Source organism: Anolis sagrei, chromosome 6, assembly GCF_037176765.1.
Source record: "Anolis sagrei isolate rAnoSag1 chromosome 6, rAnoSag1.mat, whole genome shotgun sequence".
NCBI lineage: Eukaryota > Metazoa > Chordata > Lepidosauria > Squamata > Dactyloidae > Anolis > Anolis sagrei.
Window position 1 is genome coordinate 106,828,847 of NC_090026.1, and position 17,274 is coordinate 106,846,120.

Consider the following 17,274-nt stretch of genomic DNA (forward strand, 5'->3'; position numbering starts at 1 on the left):
AACTGGGTTCATGAAAGGAAGAGGTACTAGAATTATATTGCAAACATGGAAGATAATGGAGCACACCAAAGAATTTCAGAAGAAATCTATGATCTGTGCTTTATAGATATAGCAAAACCTGTGTAGATCATGAAAAACTTTGGATTGATCTTAAAGAAAAGTGTGTGCCACAACATTTGATTGTCCTGATGTGTAAGCTGCACTGGGCACAAGAGGCTACCACCACCAGGGCAGAATCCAAAGAAATTGAATGGTTTCAAATTGGCAAGAAGGGTAAACAAGGCCACATCTTATCACTCTATCTGTATAACTTTCAAGATGAATATGTCATATATAAAGCAAGATTAGATTTAGAGGAAGAAGGTAAGAAAATTTGATGAAGGAACCCCAGCAGATTAAGCTATACAGAGACTATACTAATAGCAAAAAATAGCTTGGAATGACTACTAAGTCAAGGAAGAAAGTGCAAAGGTAGGTTTACTGCTAAACTAAGAATAAAAATAATGACCAAAATGTATTTACATAACCTTAAAGTAGACGATGACAACATGGAGATAAAGATTTTCAATACCGTGTCTCAGCTATTCTTTTTTTTAAAAAAAAACCAACAGAAAATACTTTTAAAATGTAAATGTCAAATCAATAGTGAACCTTCTCAAATCTTATTACACTTGGTATTAAAAGGAGGATTAATTATGCCTGTCTCTGCCAAATTAATACTGTTGGAGAGTATGCTTCTTGAGAAGAATGTGAGAAAGTGTTTGTTTTGGGTTCTATATGATGGTGTTTTATTATTATGTCAAACCTAAAGCACCGTTAAAAGGAAAACATGTTTGGAAGTATTTCAGTGCTCCATTATTAGTATTAACATGAGTACTAGTAGCAATAGTATTATTATTAGTAGTATGTTTTGAAAATTTGTATTTATGTTCTCTTGCACATTTATTTTGAATTTTTCTGTTTAAAAAAACACCAAAGCTAAAATATGCAATAGCAATGCTGTCTTATTTCCCTTTGGGAACGAGGAAAGCAGAAGAAGAGGAAGGAAGAAGTTTCTAATTAGTTCCAATACAGAGACTTTTGATTCAAGTCCTGCTGTGCTAAAATGAAAAATTGGCCTTATTTTTGGCATCAGCAACAACCTGATGAAAAATAACATTGACTCTAAAGCCAATTTCCTTAATCTTGAAACATTGGAATAAAATTAATTGCTTTGCGTTTATCATATTTGCTTACATCTCATCTCATTTTTCATTTTATGGCGTCTGTGTTATTTACAGGAATGATGGCCCTCTCTTTGTTTGAAAACATTTTTCATTTCTCAACTATTTAGCTCACTTTATTGATTTGTTGCCAATCTAGTATATGTTTTTTTTAATTAACTATAGGATGTGTTGTATACTTACTTATAGAATAGCAAATTCAATATATTTTAGGGGGAAAATGATAGTAGTATACACAATGGCTTTTTAGTTTAGTATAGATTGGTTTTCCTATTATGCATTCTATGGATGAATCTATATTGACTCCTTATGCTAAAATCAATCTGACATGGCGTATGCTGGATTGGATCAGAGATGGTTAACACTGCTGTCACTGCTGCCCAGCCACTGTGGATGTGTGAGAGAGTCACCCTTACCATCCTCTCATGTTCTCCTTATTGCAGTGGCTGGCAGGGCCGTGCTAGTGGCTTGTTTCCTGGATATCAGCCAGAGTGCCAGAGCTATAGGGAGTAATTGCCTCTCCTCTCCCTTCTCCCTTTTCCTTTCTGTCACTTTGCCCAACATTACTCCAGATGATGAACAACCAGCATGACCCAAGTCATACCTGTGTTTACACGGCCGTCCCGAGTGCAGAGAACATGTATCTGAACTAGCCCAACTGTTTCCATGGGATTGTACTGAATTCTGGAGAAGAATCTGGTGCAGCCTGCATCTTTGGTTAATGTGGTTCAACCTTTGCCCTGTGTTAACCCAGATCAACACCATGCAGCATATAGCCACATGGAGCTAAGTCATTAGTGCCCAACCCATGGGTCGCGACCCCAAATGGGGTCTTGAAGGGTTTTCTGTGGGGTCGTTGGATAGTGGTGAGCTATGAAAAATTTAAAAAGGGAAAACAAAAAAAATCATTTCATCCAAATGTCACCATGTATCATGTTTTACTCCCCTTGGTTTCAACATATCTCTGTGAGAGCTGTTTTTCGATGCTTCTGCAACTGACAAAAGAAACAAGAAAAATATTATATGTTGAGAATGACATGAGGTTGGCATAAACTAAAACTCAACCACTCTGTTATGGCATCAAATTGCTGCCAATTTGTAAGCCGCTTTGAGTCGCCTTTGAGCTGAGAAAGGTGGGATAGAAATATCGTAAATAAACAAATTTTTAAGCTTGTTAATGAGTGATAATTTCAATCATCACATCAAATATGTTGCATGTTAACATTATTTTGAATTATATAATCCTGAAAAATCTATTTTCGATTTATTGTCGAAAGCTTTCATGGCTGGAATCACTGGGTTGTTGTAGGTTTTTTGTGCTATATGGTCATGTTCTAGAAACATTTTCTCCTGACGTTTTGCCTGCATCTATGGCAAGCATCCTCAGAGGTTGCGAGGTCTATTTTTGATTTGTTTTCATTACCCTATTTAAAAGTCTATTTTTAATGTACTGGGGTTGTGGATCACTATGCTTCTATAAAATGGGGCTATGACTCGAAAAAGGTTGGGAACTGCTGAGCTAAGCGGTTCGGTAGATGTGTCCTTTAGCAACATAACTTGTTCTAAATGTGTTAATTAAAATTAGAATCTGGGATGGACTGAACTGACTTGTGTATATGAACCAAGTTGCTACATCGAGTCACAGCATGTTACCATCCTACAATTAGGGTTGTGAATTTCATTGGGGCCTCAATGAAATTCAATGAATGGGGCAAGGGAAAATAGGTCCTTTAGCAAATAGTTCCTCCTACTGTTGGAGGAACTACGTTTTTGTGTATTGTCGAAGGCTTTCATGTCTGGAATCACTGGGGTGTTGTGTGGTTTCTGGGCTGTATGGCCATGTTCTAGCAGCATTTCTCCTGATGTTTTACCTGCATCTGTGGCTGATCCTCTGAAGATGCCAGCTGCAGTTGCAGGCAAAATGCCAGAAGAAAATGCTGCTAGAAACACAGCTATACAGCTCAGAAACCACACAATATCCCAACTATGTTTCTATTTACCTTATATATTACCATGATTCCAGTTCCAAAACTTCTCAGAGAGCTCTGTCTCCCCTCTTCAATAACTGATACTTCCCGAGGTTTATGTTCCCTTGAGCAATGTCGATTCAGTATTAAACATAGTGTTTAATCCTTGTTTTATAGAACACTGTGTGTATATGTGTGTGCCTTCAAATTGCCTGTTGACATATGGCAACCTCATATGGCGATTGACCATGTGGATGTCATCCTTGTAAGTTTCATTCAAGTTGGATCTGCAGTGCTTTTTAGAGTTGAGGAAATTGGGCACTATTTTTCCTCATTCAGATAATAAATGAGATGTGAAATTAGTTTCATGGTAAATGGGTTCCTTGTAGGTTGGTATATATAAAAGCATATGCGATTTTGACAACTTTCAGATGGTTGCAAGTTTAGTGAGAATTGTAGTATCCATCATCTAGGTCCATCTTATATGCTGGACTGGTAATAATGATGGGTAGAATGAATGCTTGCCAGTTTTCATAAGAAAGAGTGTCCCAACACTGCAAGATATCCTTCCATTTAATAGTCAAACATATCAAGATGATTTACATTTGGGGACTTCTGTAGATAATGGAGAAAACAAGCTCAAATAGATTTTTTTTCTACACAAAACCATGGTATTCCTGTGCAAAAAAAATGTTTTTCCAAATGATGAGTGGAGATGAACTGCTTATAAAAGTGTCCAAATAAACAAATACATTATTTACTTCTTTATGTGGAATATACACATGCTTTTTTAAAAATCTTATCAGAAGTGAATTGAGAATATATTGCAAGTCCCTTTTGGTGTGAGAGAATCAGCCATCTACAAAGATGTTGCCCAGGGGATTCCCAGATGTATTACCATCCTATGGGAGGCTTCTGTCAAGACTACAAATGGGATGCTGGGGCTGACAGACAGGTGCTCACCCTGTTTTGTGGGTTTGAACCACTGACCTTCAGGTCTTCAGGTCAACAGTTCAGCCAGCACTCATTGTGCTATCGTGGCTCCTTATACACATGTTGCATGTTGGATATTCAAGATTAGCAAACACAAAGCAAAGCTCAGAAATAAAATGAAATATAAAGCTGGACAAACTAGACAATTAAGCTAAACCCACACTATTAAACACATAAGAGTTAAACCTCACAAGTCACTACATATATAAGGTAGCTTAATGTACTGCTTGGTTGATATTTCTGGGAAGATCCTGTTACCTTCCCACTTCACTTCATTTTAAAGATATTTCAAGTAGGGTCTCTGAAGATATGCTAATGTATTGCTTATGGGAGAAGGCATTCTTAAATCTGCACCTCACCTTTATACATTCATATTGAAATAAGTCTGAATAGTTAACAGAGAAATAAACAGAAAATAGCAGTCTTGAAATGTGAATGCATATGTGCAGTTGTAAAACATTAACTTCCCTCTGTATTTGTAATAAAATATTTTGAAATAAAAGGACCCATCCTAGTTTTAACACAAGAATTGAAAGCAGAAGTATAATGACAGTTTATAATTTAAACATCCTTCAGGCTATATGACTCAATTTGAGCTAAATTAGATTTTGAGTGCTCAGAGGTTGGCTCTTATACATATGCTTACAACCTGTACTAAAAATAAATGACTCCCTTTGTCCAATATCTAAAAAAAGATTCCTTGGACAATGTAACCTGAGTGTTAGCTTAGGCTACAAAAAGACAAAAACGTATAGTTTCATGTTCATATGTCTAATCATATTATGTAAAATAAGTAACATATATTACTGAAATGACAACAGACTTTCATTATAGTGCTAGCATTCCTGTTTGCTAGCAACTGAAAACACTATATTAGATCAATTACCAATGAAAGCATGCCATGTTTTAAAGTATGTGTGTGCATACACATATATTTTATGGAGAATGAAACTCCTGGTGCGAATGTATTAATCAGCTACAGCATCAGCTGAACTGAAGCTGTACTTAGATTGTATTATGTACTAAGATTGTTGTGGTTTCAGCACTTTTGTGCTAAATATAGGGCCCGTCCAGACAGGCCCTATATCCTAGGATCAGAACCCAGGTTTTCTGCTTTAAACTGGATTATATGAATCCACACTGCTAGATAATCTGGAATAAACAGAAAACTTGGGACTGGATCCTGGGATATAGGACCAGTCTGGAATGGCCCCCAGTTATCTACCGGCAGAACTATCACTCCTTTCTTTTCCTCCTCTACTCTTTTAGTCCTTTGGCACTTTCCAAAACCAGTTCTGATGAAGACTGCTATCCCTGCCATCCAGAGGTGGGTTTGGAGATATGCCCTGGAATATTATCTGCTACTCCTTTCATTAGTTCTGCCAGTCTTTGTCTGGAGTCCCACCACTGGCTCCTATATCCAGGATCTAATGGTCTATATCTAGTACTAGTGTAACTGGAACTTTGTAAGGGGATTGCTGATTCTAGCAGGAGGAATTAGGATCCAGTGGTATATTTCTCAAGGTTGCATTGATCCTGATATGAACCACAATCCCCATTCCTTATTCCCTCATCTAAATGGCAATGTAATGGAACTGCAAAGAGTGCATTCTTATGTAAATGTTTGATGAGGAACATTTATTTTTTGAAAATATCCATTGCATTATAATTTACTTTGCACTGAACTGTCTTATATTTTTCCATTCTTTCATTAGTTCTGGAAAAATATGGGTGTATTCTTTGAATTATTGCCTGTAACTTATGGTGCATGAAAATCTAATACTGAAAATAAGATGTACCCTTCATCTAGACAGAGGAATTCAATTGCCTGCTTTCTATGATTGACGAGAGCATTATTATAGGGCATGTGCCTACAAGGATTTTTATAGGCCCTCATTCATCCCTGCAGACCATATAGCATCCTGATCTACTGCCTAGATTGCAAAGCTGATGTTGAAAGTTATAGTCTCTGCTTAGAGATACTGCCCAAACTGGAAAACTCTGTACTAGGTCACAATCCATTGTTGTCCTGTTGTAACTCACATTCAAGGACTGACAGCTACTCTTTTTAGGTATGAGCTCTATGAATTTCCAAGTCTGAAACTGTGAATGAGATCCTCAAATAAAAAAGTACCAGGTGATTTAGCTAAGAGCATAATCAAAGGGAAACCAGTGTAAAGAACTGGAAATATATCTGATCAAACTGTTATTCACAAAGTGAACTGAAACTGACTCAGGAAAAGAGAGTGGAAATCCTGAGGATACATCTTCAGAAAAAAACTGCCCCCTCCCCTTCACGAAAGTGTTTTTATTTTGGGAAAATATGGTGGAAATGTCTGATGGAATATCTTCTTTTGAAGTGGTAAATAAAACCTTTGAGACAAGTTTTGCAAGGGGTTCTTACGTAGACTTTTTCTTTTGAGTCTTGGTCATAATGCAGAAGAAATACATACAAACTGTAATGAAAATGAGCAAGAATGCACCCCTATAATCAGCATAAGATGAAAAGTACAATGTCACAGATTTAGTTACTGCTAGTTGCCCCTTAAACACCTATGGGATTGTGTGATCTCTGAGTAGTCTCCCAGCATAGTATCAATCTATGTGATCAGATTCTGCTCATGCACTTGAATCATTAAAATGTTCTTCCAGCTTTTCAGGTGTTCAATGACAAAGGGTTCGTATGAGACAGGGATAACATCCCAAAAGCACATGAGCAGTAATATTGAAAGCCTGATCTCTACTAATGTTTTATTAAAATATTATTTCTTCATTGTTCCATGGAGTTACACTGTGGCAACTTTGTTTTGGTTCATTATGATATTACTCTAAAGCTATGCTTATCCACTTGATTGCTGAGACCATTAACTATGATTAATGATTACTACCAAGTGTGCTAACAACAGTGGGACACTAACTATACAGCCATATCATAATTCTATATTATAGTGATATTTTAATAGGCATACTTATGACTGTGTAGCCAACCACACTAATCCTTTAAGTGTTCTTTGTGATTAAAATGAGCACAAAAGAGAGTTAATCATGATTAGCTTCCCACACAAATACACTCCATCCTTAAGAATGTCCCTAAACTTTTAATAAAAAGTCAAAACATACCTCCTCTCTTTTAGATAAATGGATATTAAATAGGTAACTAAAAATAGAAATCTTCTCAACTAGTAATGGCTTTTTAATTATTGTTTATCTAGATCTTGGTGGAAGGTACTGTTGGGGATGGCTTCACTGGAGACATTGGTATTGATGATCTGTCTTTCATGGATTGTATGCTGTACAATGGTAAGATAAATTCAGGCACAAACCTTGGCTGTTGCCAAATTGTGCGTCAGGATTAACAAATGAAATTTAGTAGATAATTGAAGGCAGTTCAAGAAGATGAATATGTTTTAATAAAGAACACACAGAACTGGAACTTGTAGGACAACTAGATCACTCCCCTTGATGTAGGAAATCCAGAACTGCCTGAAGACCTTCATTAAGAAAGAGTCTTCCTATACCCCTATGAAACTGATTCTAAGAGAAAGAGTAGCCAATAACAGGTATTGGCCCTTTTCTTTGTGACAGTCCTTCAGGTATCTGGAAATTAATTTCTTTAGTTTCTCCCCTCTTCCACTTTAAGTACACCCATTTCAGCAAACCTTTCATCATAGGACTTGTTTTCTATACCACCAATAATCTCTCCTCTCTTCAAACCACATTCCAGTTCTATGGAATCCACTACAGCTAGTTGCACCAAGATATGAAGTTTGAAATCCTATTAAATCCTGGTGGAGCAAAATAATCCCAGTATTTTGTTCCCAGATTATGCTGAATCACCCAGTACATACTTCAAGGATTTGGAATACATGATGAACTGGATGAGGAAACACAGGTGGATCAGACCTTTGAAGTTAACTTTTCTTTGATTGTCCTGAGTCTTCAATGACTAGCTCTTAGAAATCTTCACAACTAAGCCACTGTGGGAGGAGTGGTGTGGGAATTGGCTTGGGTTTTTTTTTTTCAACTAGTGATTTCCTAAGCCACTCTTCCATGGCTCAAAATCCATAATACCATGGCTCAAAATCCATAATAGCAATTTTCAAGAATGAAAAAATAAATCATTCCAGGTTTTCAGTAAAGCAGAGACCTTTCACACTGCTTGCTAGCTAAGGCATTTAAACGGAAGAACTGATACGGATACTCTACCTAAAAAGAATAGTCTCTTATAAAGAACTGTCCATAACGGAAAGAAACAGACAATATCCTGAACGCTCTTGGTAGTACCAGTAGTTGTAAAAACATCAAAACAATGTGACGTAAATTCTGGCTCACCATTCATAAGTTGATTTAGTGGGTCAGCTCTACCAATACAATTTGGACTCATGTGTTTGCACAAGATCAGTCTTTTTACAGAGTCTTAATGATATTGTCTATCAATGCAATTTAGACTGATGACAACTTTTTCATTCAGAATTCATATACGGGTAAGTTTTCTGATTGAATATGAGATGCTCAAAATTGTGGCCATTTGAATTTTCTTAAGGAAGCTTGCCAGTTGATGCAATAACTCCATCCATGACATCCATTCCTGTGACACTGCCTATGAACAACTGTACAGAAAAGGAATTTGTCTGTAGAGCAACTGGCCAATGTGTCAATGTCAACCAAAGGTGTGATTTCCAACCTGACTGTCCTGACAAATCAGATGAGTCATCTTGTGGTGAGTAAACACATTTTATAATGCAGTTCTTCTTATACATCCTGTTCTGTCCCCTGAGCTAATTCTTGAAGGTGTTTTAATCTTGCCTGGAACAGAGTTGGATTTACACAAGTGAACAGTTAACAATGAATTTATTTATTTAATGGAGTAATAAAAAGTGAAATTCTGACTCCTCCCAAGACTAACAATTAAAACTTGTAGGAAAAGATGGAGGCCTGACTCAACTGTAGTTCTTGCTTACTTTTTGCCTTCCTTCTGTGTCCTTTCCTGCCTTGCCTTCCATACACCTGTGGCAGGGTTTCTTCAACTTCCTTTATTGAACACACTGCAGGTTAAAAGTTGGTGTTAGAAGTTGAAGAACTTCAACTTCCTTCAGCACCTTTTCCCAAATGTCTGGCTTCAAGGAAGTTGCTGGATCTGACTATGGGCTTCACCTCTGGGATGGAGGTTTTAAAGGGAAAGAGCTACATACAATGAAGAATGGAAGCCCTTCCAATTAAGGGAGGCTTAATTAGATAAAATATTAAAGTTTTTGTGGAAGCATGACACAGCCCACTGTGCAGATACTTTTTCTGTGTTGTCATTGCCAGCATTGTGTAGAGCTTTCAATTTTGGACTAGAACTCTAGGAAAGAAAAGTTTAAATTCCCACTACTCAGCCAATAGGTGACCTTTGGCAGGTAATGCACTTTCAAAATTAAGAGAAAAGCAAAATAATGTTCAACTTATGCTAACCCTAAGGTCACCTATCACCGGATTTTCTTGGCAAGATATGTTCAGGTGGGATTGATCTTTACCGCCTTCTGAAATTGTGAGAGTAATTTGCCCAAGGTCACCCAATGGGTTTACATGGCCAGGGGTGATCCACATTCTAGTTTTCTAGGCCTTCCACACAGCCATATAATCCAGAATATCAAGTCAGATAATCCACAATATCTGCCTTGAACTGGATTATCTGAGTCCACACTGCCATATATAATCCAGTTCAAGGCAGATATTGTCGATACCGCTGTGTGGAAGGGGCCCTAGATTCCTAAAGCAATACAAAAACTACTATACCACCCTGGCTTTATTTTCACATTATACCTCCGTATTCAGATGGCCAGGGGAAATAAGCTTTAGCTTTTGATTGCTTATGCATGTGTAGACAATAAGAATCCCTATGTTTATAGTTTTTGCCATTTATTGTGCTGTGTTATTGAAAAGTAGATTATTTGTTTCCAAAATAGCTACAGTCCTGGAAAATAGAATCAGAATCTTTTGGGCATTTCGAGTTATGCCATAAACAACTTCCAGGTATCAGTGCTATTGCTTGTAGAGCCAAAATGATACCATCTACATTGTTGTGTGCTATGTTATGATTTATGGCAAGCCCAAGAGAGTGTTACTTGCCCAAAGTCACTCAGTGAGTTTCAATGGCTGGGTGGGGATTTGAATGAAATTGACTGTCCTGGTCTTCCACTATTGTGCTTGATTGACTGGAATGTTAAACAGGGTCTCATTTGTTAGGTACTGCATCACCAGTGAAGGAATTGTTGCAGCAATGAAGTTTAAATAGTTCTACCCCAGAATACCACTGAAAGAAAGAATATCCAAAGAGCTCATGGGAATCAATTTGCTCCATATTTCTGTATTGCTCTGCGCCATGCCATAATTTTTTTCTGCCTTATTTCCATAGCCCCTGATGCTTGTGACTTTGACCATGGAAACCTGTGTGAATGGTATCAGCCTGCGGCTTTGACAGTAGGAACATATTATTCAGTCCATACTACTAATGTATTCCAGTGGGGCCTTGGAAAAGGATCAGGCATCCATCCAGGCGAGGAGAATCATCGGCCATTGGCTGATCATACTACGTGAGTCCCGTGTTCAAACACACATGTTTTCCTTTTGTAATTTCGGTTTGACAAATTCCAACCGTTTATGTGGAGCAGCTTGAGTGTGATAATGTGTCATTGACATAAATCATTGCTATCATGTATTTTTTCCCCCTCTACTCAGCACTGTCACTTCCCCTCTGATTGAATCAAGTGCTCTTTCCATGTTCACCCTGAGAACTGCGATTCAGTTTGGTCACAGTTACACGTAATGCTTAACATGGAAAATATTGGGAAGGAAGTTCATATGCAAGAAGCCATGGGCAGAAAGACCCTTTTATATCAAAATACAGGGTTGCCTGGGCCAGATTTATTCAGAGGAGGTTTACCATTGCCTTCTTGTGAGGCTGAGAGAGTGTTTCTACCCCAAGGACACCTACTGAGATTCATGCTGAAGCAGGGATTTGAATCCTGGTCTGAAGTCATTTAGAATTTAATTATTGGACTGTGGTAGGTTTGAATCCCTGCTCAGTCATGGAAACCCACTGGTAAATCACTCTTTCACCCTCAAAGGAAGGCAAGCAGAAAATGTCTTCTAAACGAATGTTACTATTTAATACAGTCACCAAAGAAATGATGTGGTGGCCTTAAGAGTTACCATAAGTTTGGGAACATTTTGGGGTCAAAATGGGGGAAGAGGATGTTCTACAGAGCTTGCTGCAGGCAGGGTCACTTTAGGACATTCCTTCTCAGGCATTCTGATGTGGGGAACCAGCAATTATTGTTTTGTAGTGTGCTAATCACTAGCACTGCTTTTGTGCACATTGAGTACAATTATGGTTGGGGATCACCACAGCATGAGGAACTATTAAGGGGTCGCGACATTAAGAAGGTTGAGAACCACTTATGTAAGGAGCTTTAGTCAAGGAAAGGGACCTCTTGGTTTTTGGATATTGTTGTTTTTCCTGATTAAAAACAAAAAGTAATACTGACCTTATGATGAATGTAGGATGAATGTATTGTCACCTCTTAAGTTTCCACATGTGAGTGTGATGATGAGACAGAATGCAAAACAGAGCTACTGACAATATAAGAGGGGTGATTCTCTACTCTTAAAAAGATGGTCAGTCATGCTTTCCCCTCTCAACATGATAAGGTGTAAGATCAATTTCCGTGTATTGCCCACTTACCTGAAGCAATTCTGAGCGCATTCTTGCCAGAAGACATTATAAGAATCTTTCTGTGGCTCCAAAATGTGATTTCACAGCAAGCATCTTATGTTACTGTTTCCCAAGTGACTCTCCTATTTATTTTCCCAGATAGACTCTGTTGGGATATTACATGAATGTCAGTGGTAAAATAGTTGCAAACTGCTGGCCTGGATTTGATTTGGCATGATGGTCAAAAAGAGTAAGCACTGTATCATATAATCTCATACTCTTAGTAAGGGAAGAAACTGAATCTACTAAAGCATTTGCCAAGTGAAACCACAATTTCATATTCTGCCAAGCCACAGAAGAGTTGGAAAGCTGTAAATAAATTATGCTGACTGTGATTAGACACTGTGCTAGAATGTGCCATCTTTATTACTTTCTGAGTGAGATTCTGTCCCATTGTTTCCTTTGCTTTTCAAGCTTGGAGGATTTATGATGGAATGTTAATGAGAAGTGCTGTGTCTTCGATGAGCCGCAGAAGAATTACGAATTAATTTCAGCTCTTTGTCAGGAGCAGCCAAACCTTTTTTTTGTTTTAAAGTACATTCACACAAAAAGCTCTAGTCAAGAAACTTTAGTTAGCATTTGGAAAACACTGTGTTTCAGCAAAAATATAGAACTCTTTAACTATGGTGCCCTTTGGACAGCAAACCTATGTGTTGTGCTGTTTTTACTCCAGTGATTTGAAAGTCAAAAGTTTTAGGACACATGGATTTGCTAGCCACTATAGTCCTGTTATAATTGATAGTGGATGAATACTACATTGAGTCTCTTCAATATAGCACCTTTCTTTATAAGTGAAGTTGCACCATGTTCATTATTATTATTTTATTTCCTATATTTATACCCTGCCCTTCTCACCATCAATATTACCTCCTTGCCTTCCCACAATACTTCTGTGACTTAATGTTAATATTTTTATTTTACATTTACTGCAATTGCACAAGACTATCATTTAAAAAAACAAAAGACAAATATAACTATAAAATATAAAATAAAAGAAAGCATTCAGCTTGGGAATAGTGAGGAAGAGGAGGGAGGGGGGTAGAAGAAAAAAACAACAGCTCTCTGATTTCATTTTACTGACAACATACTAGCACCGAAGCAGAAGAAACTGCACCAAGGTATGGATAGGAACATTGTGGGTTTGGGAGCTATTCACACACAATGTAGCTCTGTGCCAGCATACTGGCCGTAAAGTAACATCCAGTTGCAATGCCATTTTCCTGTCTTCTGCCATAAAGTTCAAAACATTATCAAAGGAAAATGTGTTTAAATGAGATTTTAAAAATTGGGGACATATTTGTTATCATTTAGTCTTGCCACACCTATATAACTATAAAATGCTTTGTTTTGCTGCCATCTCTTGTCACAATATCCTCTGTTGGCAGACTACGGACCTCATCATACTGATGAACCCCCCCCCCCATACTGTTTCTCTGAAATGACTGGCGAAACGGAAGGTATGTGTAGCACCTGGTGGTGAGCCTCACACCTTCCCTTCTTCCCCTATCAAATGGGGAAGGGTGACAGTGCTACTTCCTTCATCAGACAGCACCCTGTCGCTTTCCCCCTCAGTCAGAGGAAAGCTTCAAAAAATGCATGTAGCTCAATTGGAGCTAAACAAAAAGACATTGGCAATAAAGCTTCTTGCAGTGCTCCCTCACTGCTTCACCCACAGATTGGGCAGGGTCTCGGCCTGCGTCATCTGATGGGGTGCACTTGAATCTGTGGCTGGAGAGGAGATGTGATGAGGTGGAAGGACTCTGGAGACCAAGGTTCAAATTCTTGCTTTGCTGAGTAACCTTGGGCAAGTCACCCTCTCTCATCCTAAGAGGAAGGGAATGCCAAATCCCTCTCTAATCAACTCTTTCAAAGAAAACCTCATTTTAGAGTCACCTAAAGTCAGATATGCCTTAAAGGTACATGACTACCTCAATAGCATAAGATCCCAGGAATAAAAACAATCATTTCAAAACTGCATGTTCAGCATCCTGTTTAAAATAAATAAAAATCATTGTCTGGAATCAGAGATGTGAGGCACAGAAAGCCTGGATCTATTTCTCATTGCGCTAGGAAATTTTTCAAAGTTAGAATGTTAGACTACATTCTGAACTCTATCCAAAGGGTTGTCTTATTGAAATAGAGTGATTTAGAGCAGTTTGCAGATAGTGAGATCCGGACGTCATAAGCTGCTGGGAGGATTCTCTCCACATGAAGGGCCTGCAGCACCGGGCAGCTACTCAGAGGACTTTCCCCGCTTCTGATGCAGATTTTGGCTCCCCAAAGGCAGGCTGGGGATGGGATGGTCAGGTGAAACAAAAGAGAATATAGTTTTATGAATGGGTTGCAGTGTCTCAACCTCGAGACTAACGAAGTGGGACCATCAGGTCCCTGAGGATTATTGTTTTGGTGATTGTCCAGTGAATGACTCATCAGATGGGTCTGGTGCCCACAGTGCGCATGTCCATTGTTGACCTTATAAACATGTTGTCCAGAATGATGGGATTAAGGAATCAGTTCCTGGGAAATGGGAAATGGCATTCAAGAAAAACAGTGGCAGGATCCTCCAAATTCCAGGAAGGGTGCCAGGTGATTATGAGTTTTATGTCCATATTGCCACATAAATTAAGGTTAGCCCAATTCAGAGTCTGATCATCCTTTATGCAGTCAAGTCCAACTTGGAATCAATAGAGGGATTGATTCTGAAGGTGATTGGTGCTTGAGTCCTTTTTTGAGGTGAAGACCAGGGAGACACAAGGAGAATCCCAGGTCAAGGAGTGCCAGTGAAAGGTCACCAAGGTCATGGCAGTTGCTTCATAGCTCTAAAGATATTTTATGAAATTATAAAACACAAAATATTACAACATACACACATAAGGGATTCTGTATTGCCTAATCAGTGGGTCTTTGGGGTATGCAAGTTGATCCAGGGTTGGGGCATAGAAAGGGACAGTGGAGAGGGGAAAGAAGTCCTGTTTGGGATAGAGGGGGCGCACGGTAACTGAGGCAGGCTGTAAAAATAAAAAGGAAAGCAAAAAGGAGACAATGAAGGCTACAGTGAAACAAGTGTGAGGATAAAAGGAAATTGGGGTGTCCATTTATTAAAGGGGTTAGTTTGTAATTCATAAAGGGGGTTTGGAGACAATGTATCCTCTGGAGCTGGCAGCTGCTGCAAGTCTTCCTCTGGCAAGCTATTGGGACTCGGGGCTCCAGTTAGTGAGCTTTGAATCTCTCCTGTCATGGTCCAAATAAAGAATTTTGCTGAGGGGAGGGGGGGAGCTTGACATGACATCATTATGGTGAGTGCTCCTTTCGTGATTAAATACATGATTGCTGATTGACATTTATCTATCAATCAAGGATCTAATTCTTGTGGAGTTGATTCATCACACCAGCATTAAGAAACAAGAGTTCCTTACTATTAAAGAGAAAGTTCACAAGTTTCATCCTGCAGATTATACTACCCACTTTGAACCTTCCAATTTTCAAATCTTCCATTCAGAAAAGCAGGGACTAGCAGAGCTGGCTTATGGCTTTCAAGTCCTCTTGGCACTGAATTGGCAACTAGCGCTCTGCTCTAGGAAAAGCAACAATAATGAGAGGCACGGATCAGAAGCCTGGAGTCAAGGCTGCACAAGGGATAATGGTTTACTAAAACTTCAGTAAATCTCTCGTTGCTCCATTGACAATATTTGCTGAAATGAGGGTGTATTCTTGAGCATTGGATAGTTGTCAAGGTAGGGTGACATATATCTTTAATACAGGCATCCAGTTTTTCTCTTCTCCACGGGAGAGCTCTGTAAAGGAACAACTTTGGGTTGACAGAGAGGAGAATGATGTCATGGTTGCATGCCATAGAATGTACGTGTGCATGGAGTTTATGTTATCAGCAACAGACAGAGCACCAGAGAGTTGTATGCCAACATGCCTCATTGAAAGCTGCTGAAGGCTTTTTATTTAGCTATCTGCAATACCGTGGCCATGAAGATAACCTGGAAAGTTATTTGTTACGATGACAGTTTCCAGAATCCCCTAGCTAGTTTAGTTATGTTGGTTGTGGGATTGTGTGTAGTTTCAAATAGAAACTTTCCCAAGTTTTGCTTCAGAAACAATTAAAGATGATACATCTCATCCATGATCCTTAGGTACCCTCATGAACATAAAGAGCATTTCTGAGTGACAGCAATGTGGTGTCACGAAAGAAGCAAAAACAACAATAATCCCATAGAGACTTCTAACTCAGAAACTGAGAATCGTGGCTCCAAGCATGTTTAACATTTTAAAGCAATATTATATACCATTGGGAGTGCATTTGTCTTTGCAATTTACCTTTTCAGTATGGATGAGTGGGTGGAATGCAAGTGTAAATATTTTTCATTGCATTGTGTTTATGTTAGAGTGGAATGTACTGACATATTTCGTAGACAGACGTTTTATTGAGTAAGCATGAAATTAATAGCTGTGTATTCAAATGACACTTTGAAAAGCAGAGATCATAAACATTGCACAAGAGTATTCTTATAATGTAGCATTTGAATGTGTGCAAAGAAAATGGGTTTTATGTAGGATTGTTTATTCTCTACAGACTCTTTCTCAAAAGTATCATTTCATTTAATGAAAGCCAGTATATGTGCTTTCTGTTTGTTACCTTTTTGTTATGCATGTGTACACATACAACACAATGAAAGGCATAAATTTAGTTTTCCATGCCTACTCAGAATTCTTTCTAACTGAAAGAAGCCACAAAACTGTTATTCTTTTTTTATTATCACACTTTTTTCTTTTCGAGTTTCCTAATATCTAAGTCAGTTTTTGTTCACGTTTCTTTACTTAAGTCATACATTTGGAGCACAATATCTATAGTGTGGAAACCCACAATCAGATCTCTGCTCAGCTGTAAAGTCCAGTTGATGCTTTTGGAAAAGTCTCTTTGGACAGAGTAGGATTGGGAGTTTACCAGTAGGTGGGAGCTATATAGTTTATCACAACATAGGCCCACATATGGATATTTGCATTACACTAAGGGGATGTTGGACTGAGATCCCTATCTCTTTACTGAGACATAAATTCTATTAAGCCTACTCAATACAGACAAAGGAAACGTTGACTGCATCAATATATTGATGTAAGCTGCCCCAAAACAGGGAAGGATATGTATTTAATACATTCATACAATGAGCGTACAGGTTAAAAATGCATGTAGGTTCTGGTATGATTACAATATGGAATTTCCTGGAAGCTCCCAAGTAACCTGTGGTTCTCTTTGCAATTGATTAAAGGCTAGATGCAGTGCATTGTATGAACGGCTCAATGCGGGTTTGAGGTATGTTTTATTTGG

The 17,274-nt window shown here is 38.3% G+C and overlaps 1 protein-coding gene across 1 annotated transcript in view; it reads left to right on the forward strand.

Annotated features, from left to right (window-relative positions):
• MALRD1 (MAM and LDL receptor class A domain containing 1) overlaps positions 1-17,274 on the forward strand; it is a 230,601-nt gene that overhangs the window by 26,044 nt on the left and 187,283 nt on the right. Inside the window, 3 exon segments of the mRNA XM_067470328.1 lie at positions 7,396-7,483; positions 8,727-8,903; positions 10,581-10,758. Coding sequence (XP_067326429.1) covers positions 7,396-7,483; positions 8,727-8,903; positions 10,581-10,758 — 443 coding nt within the window.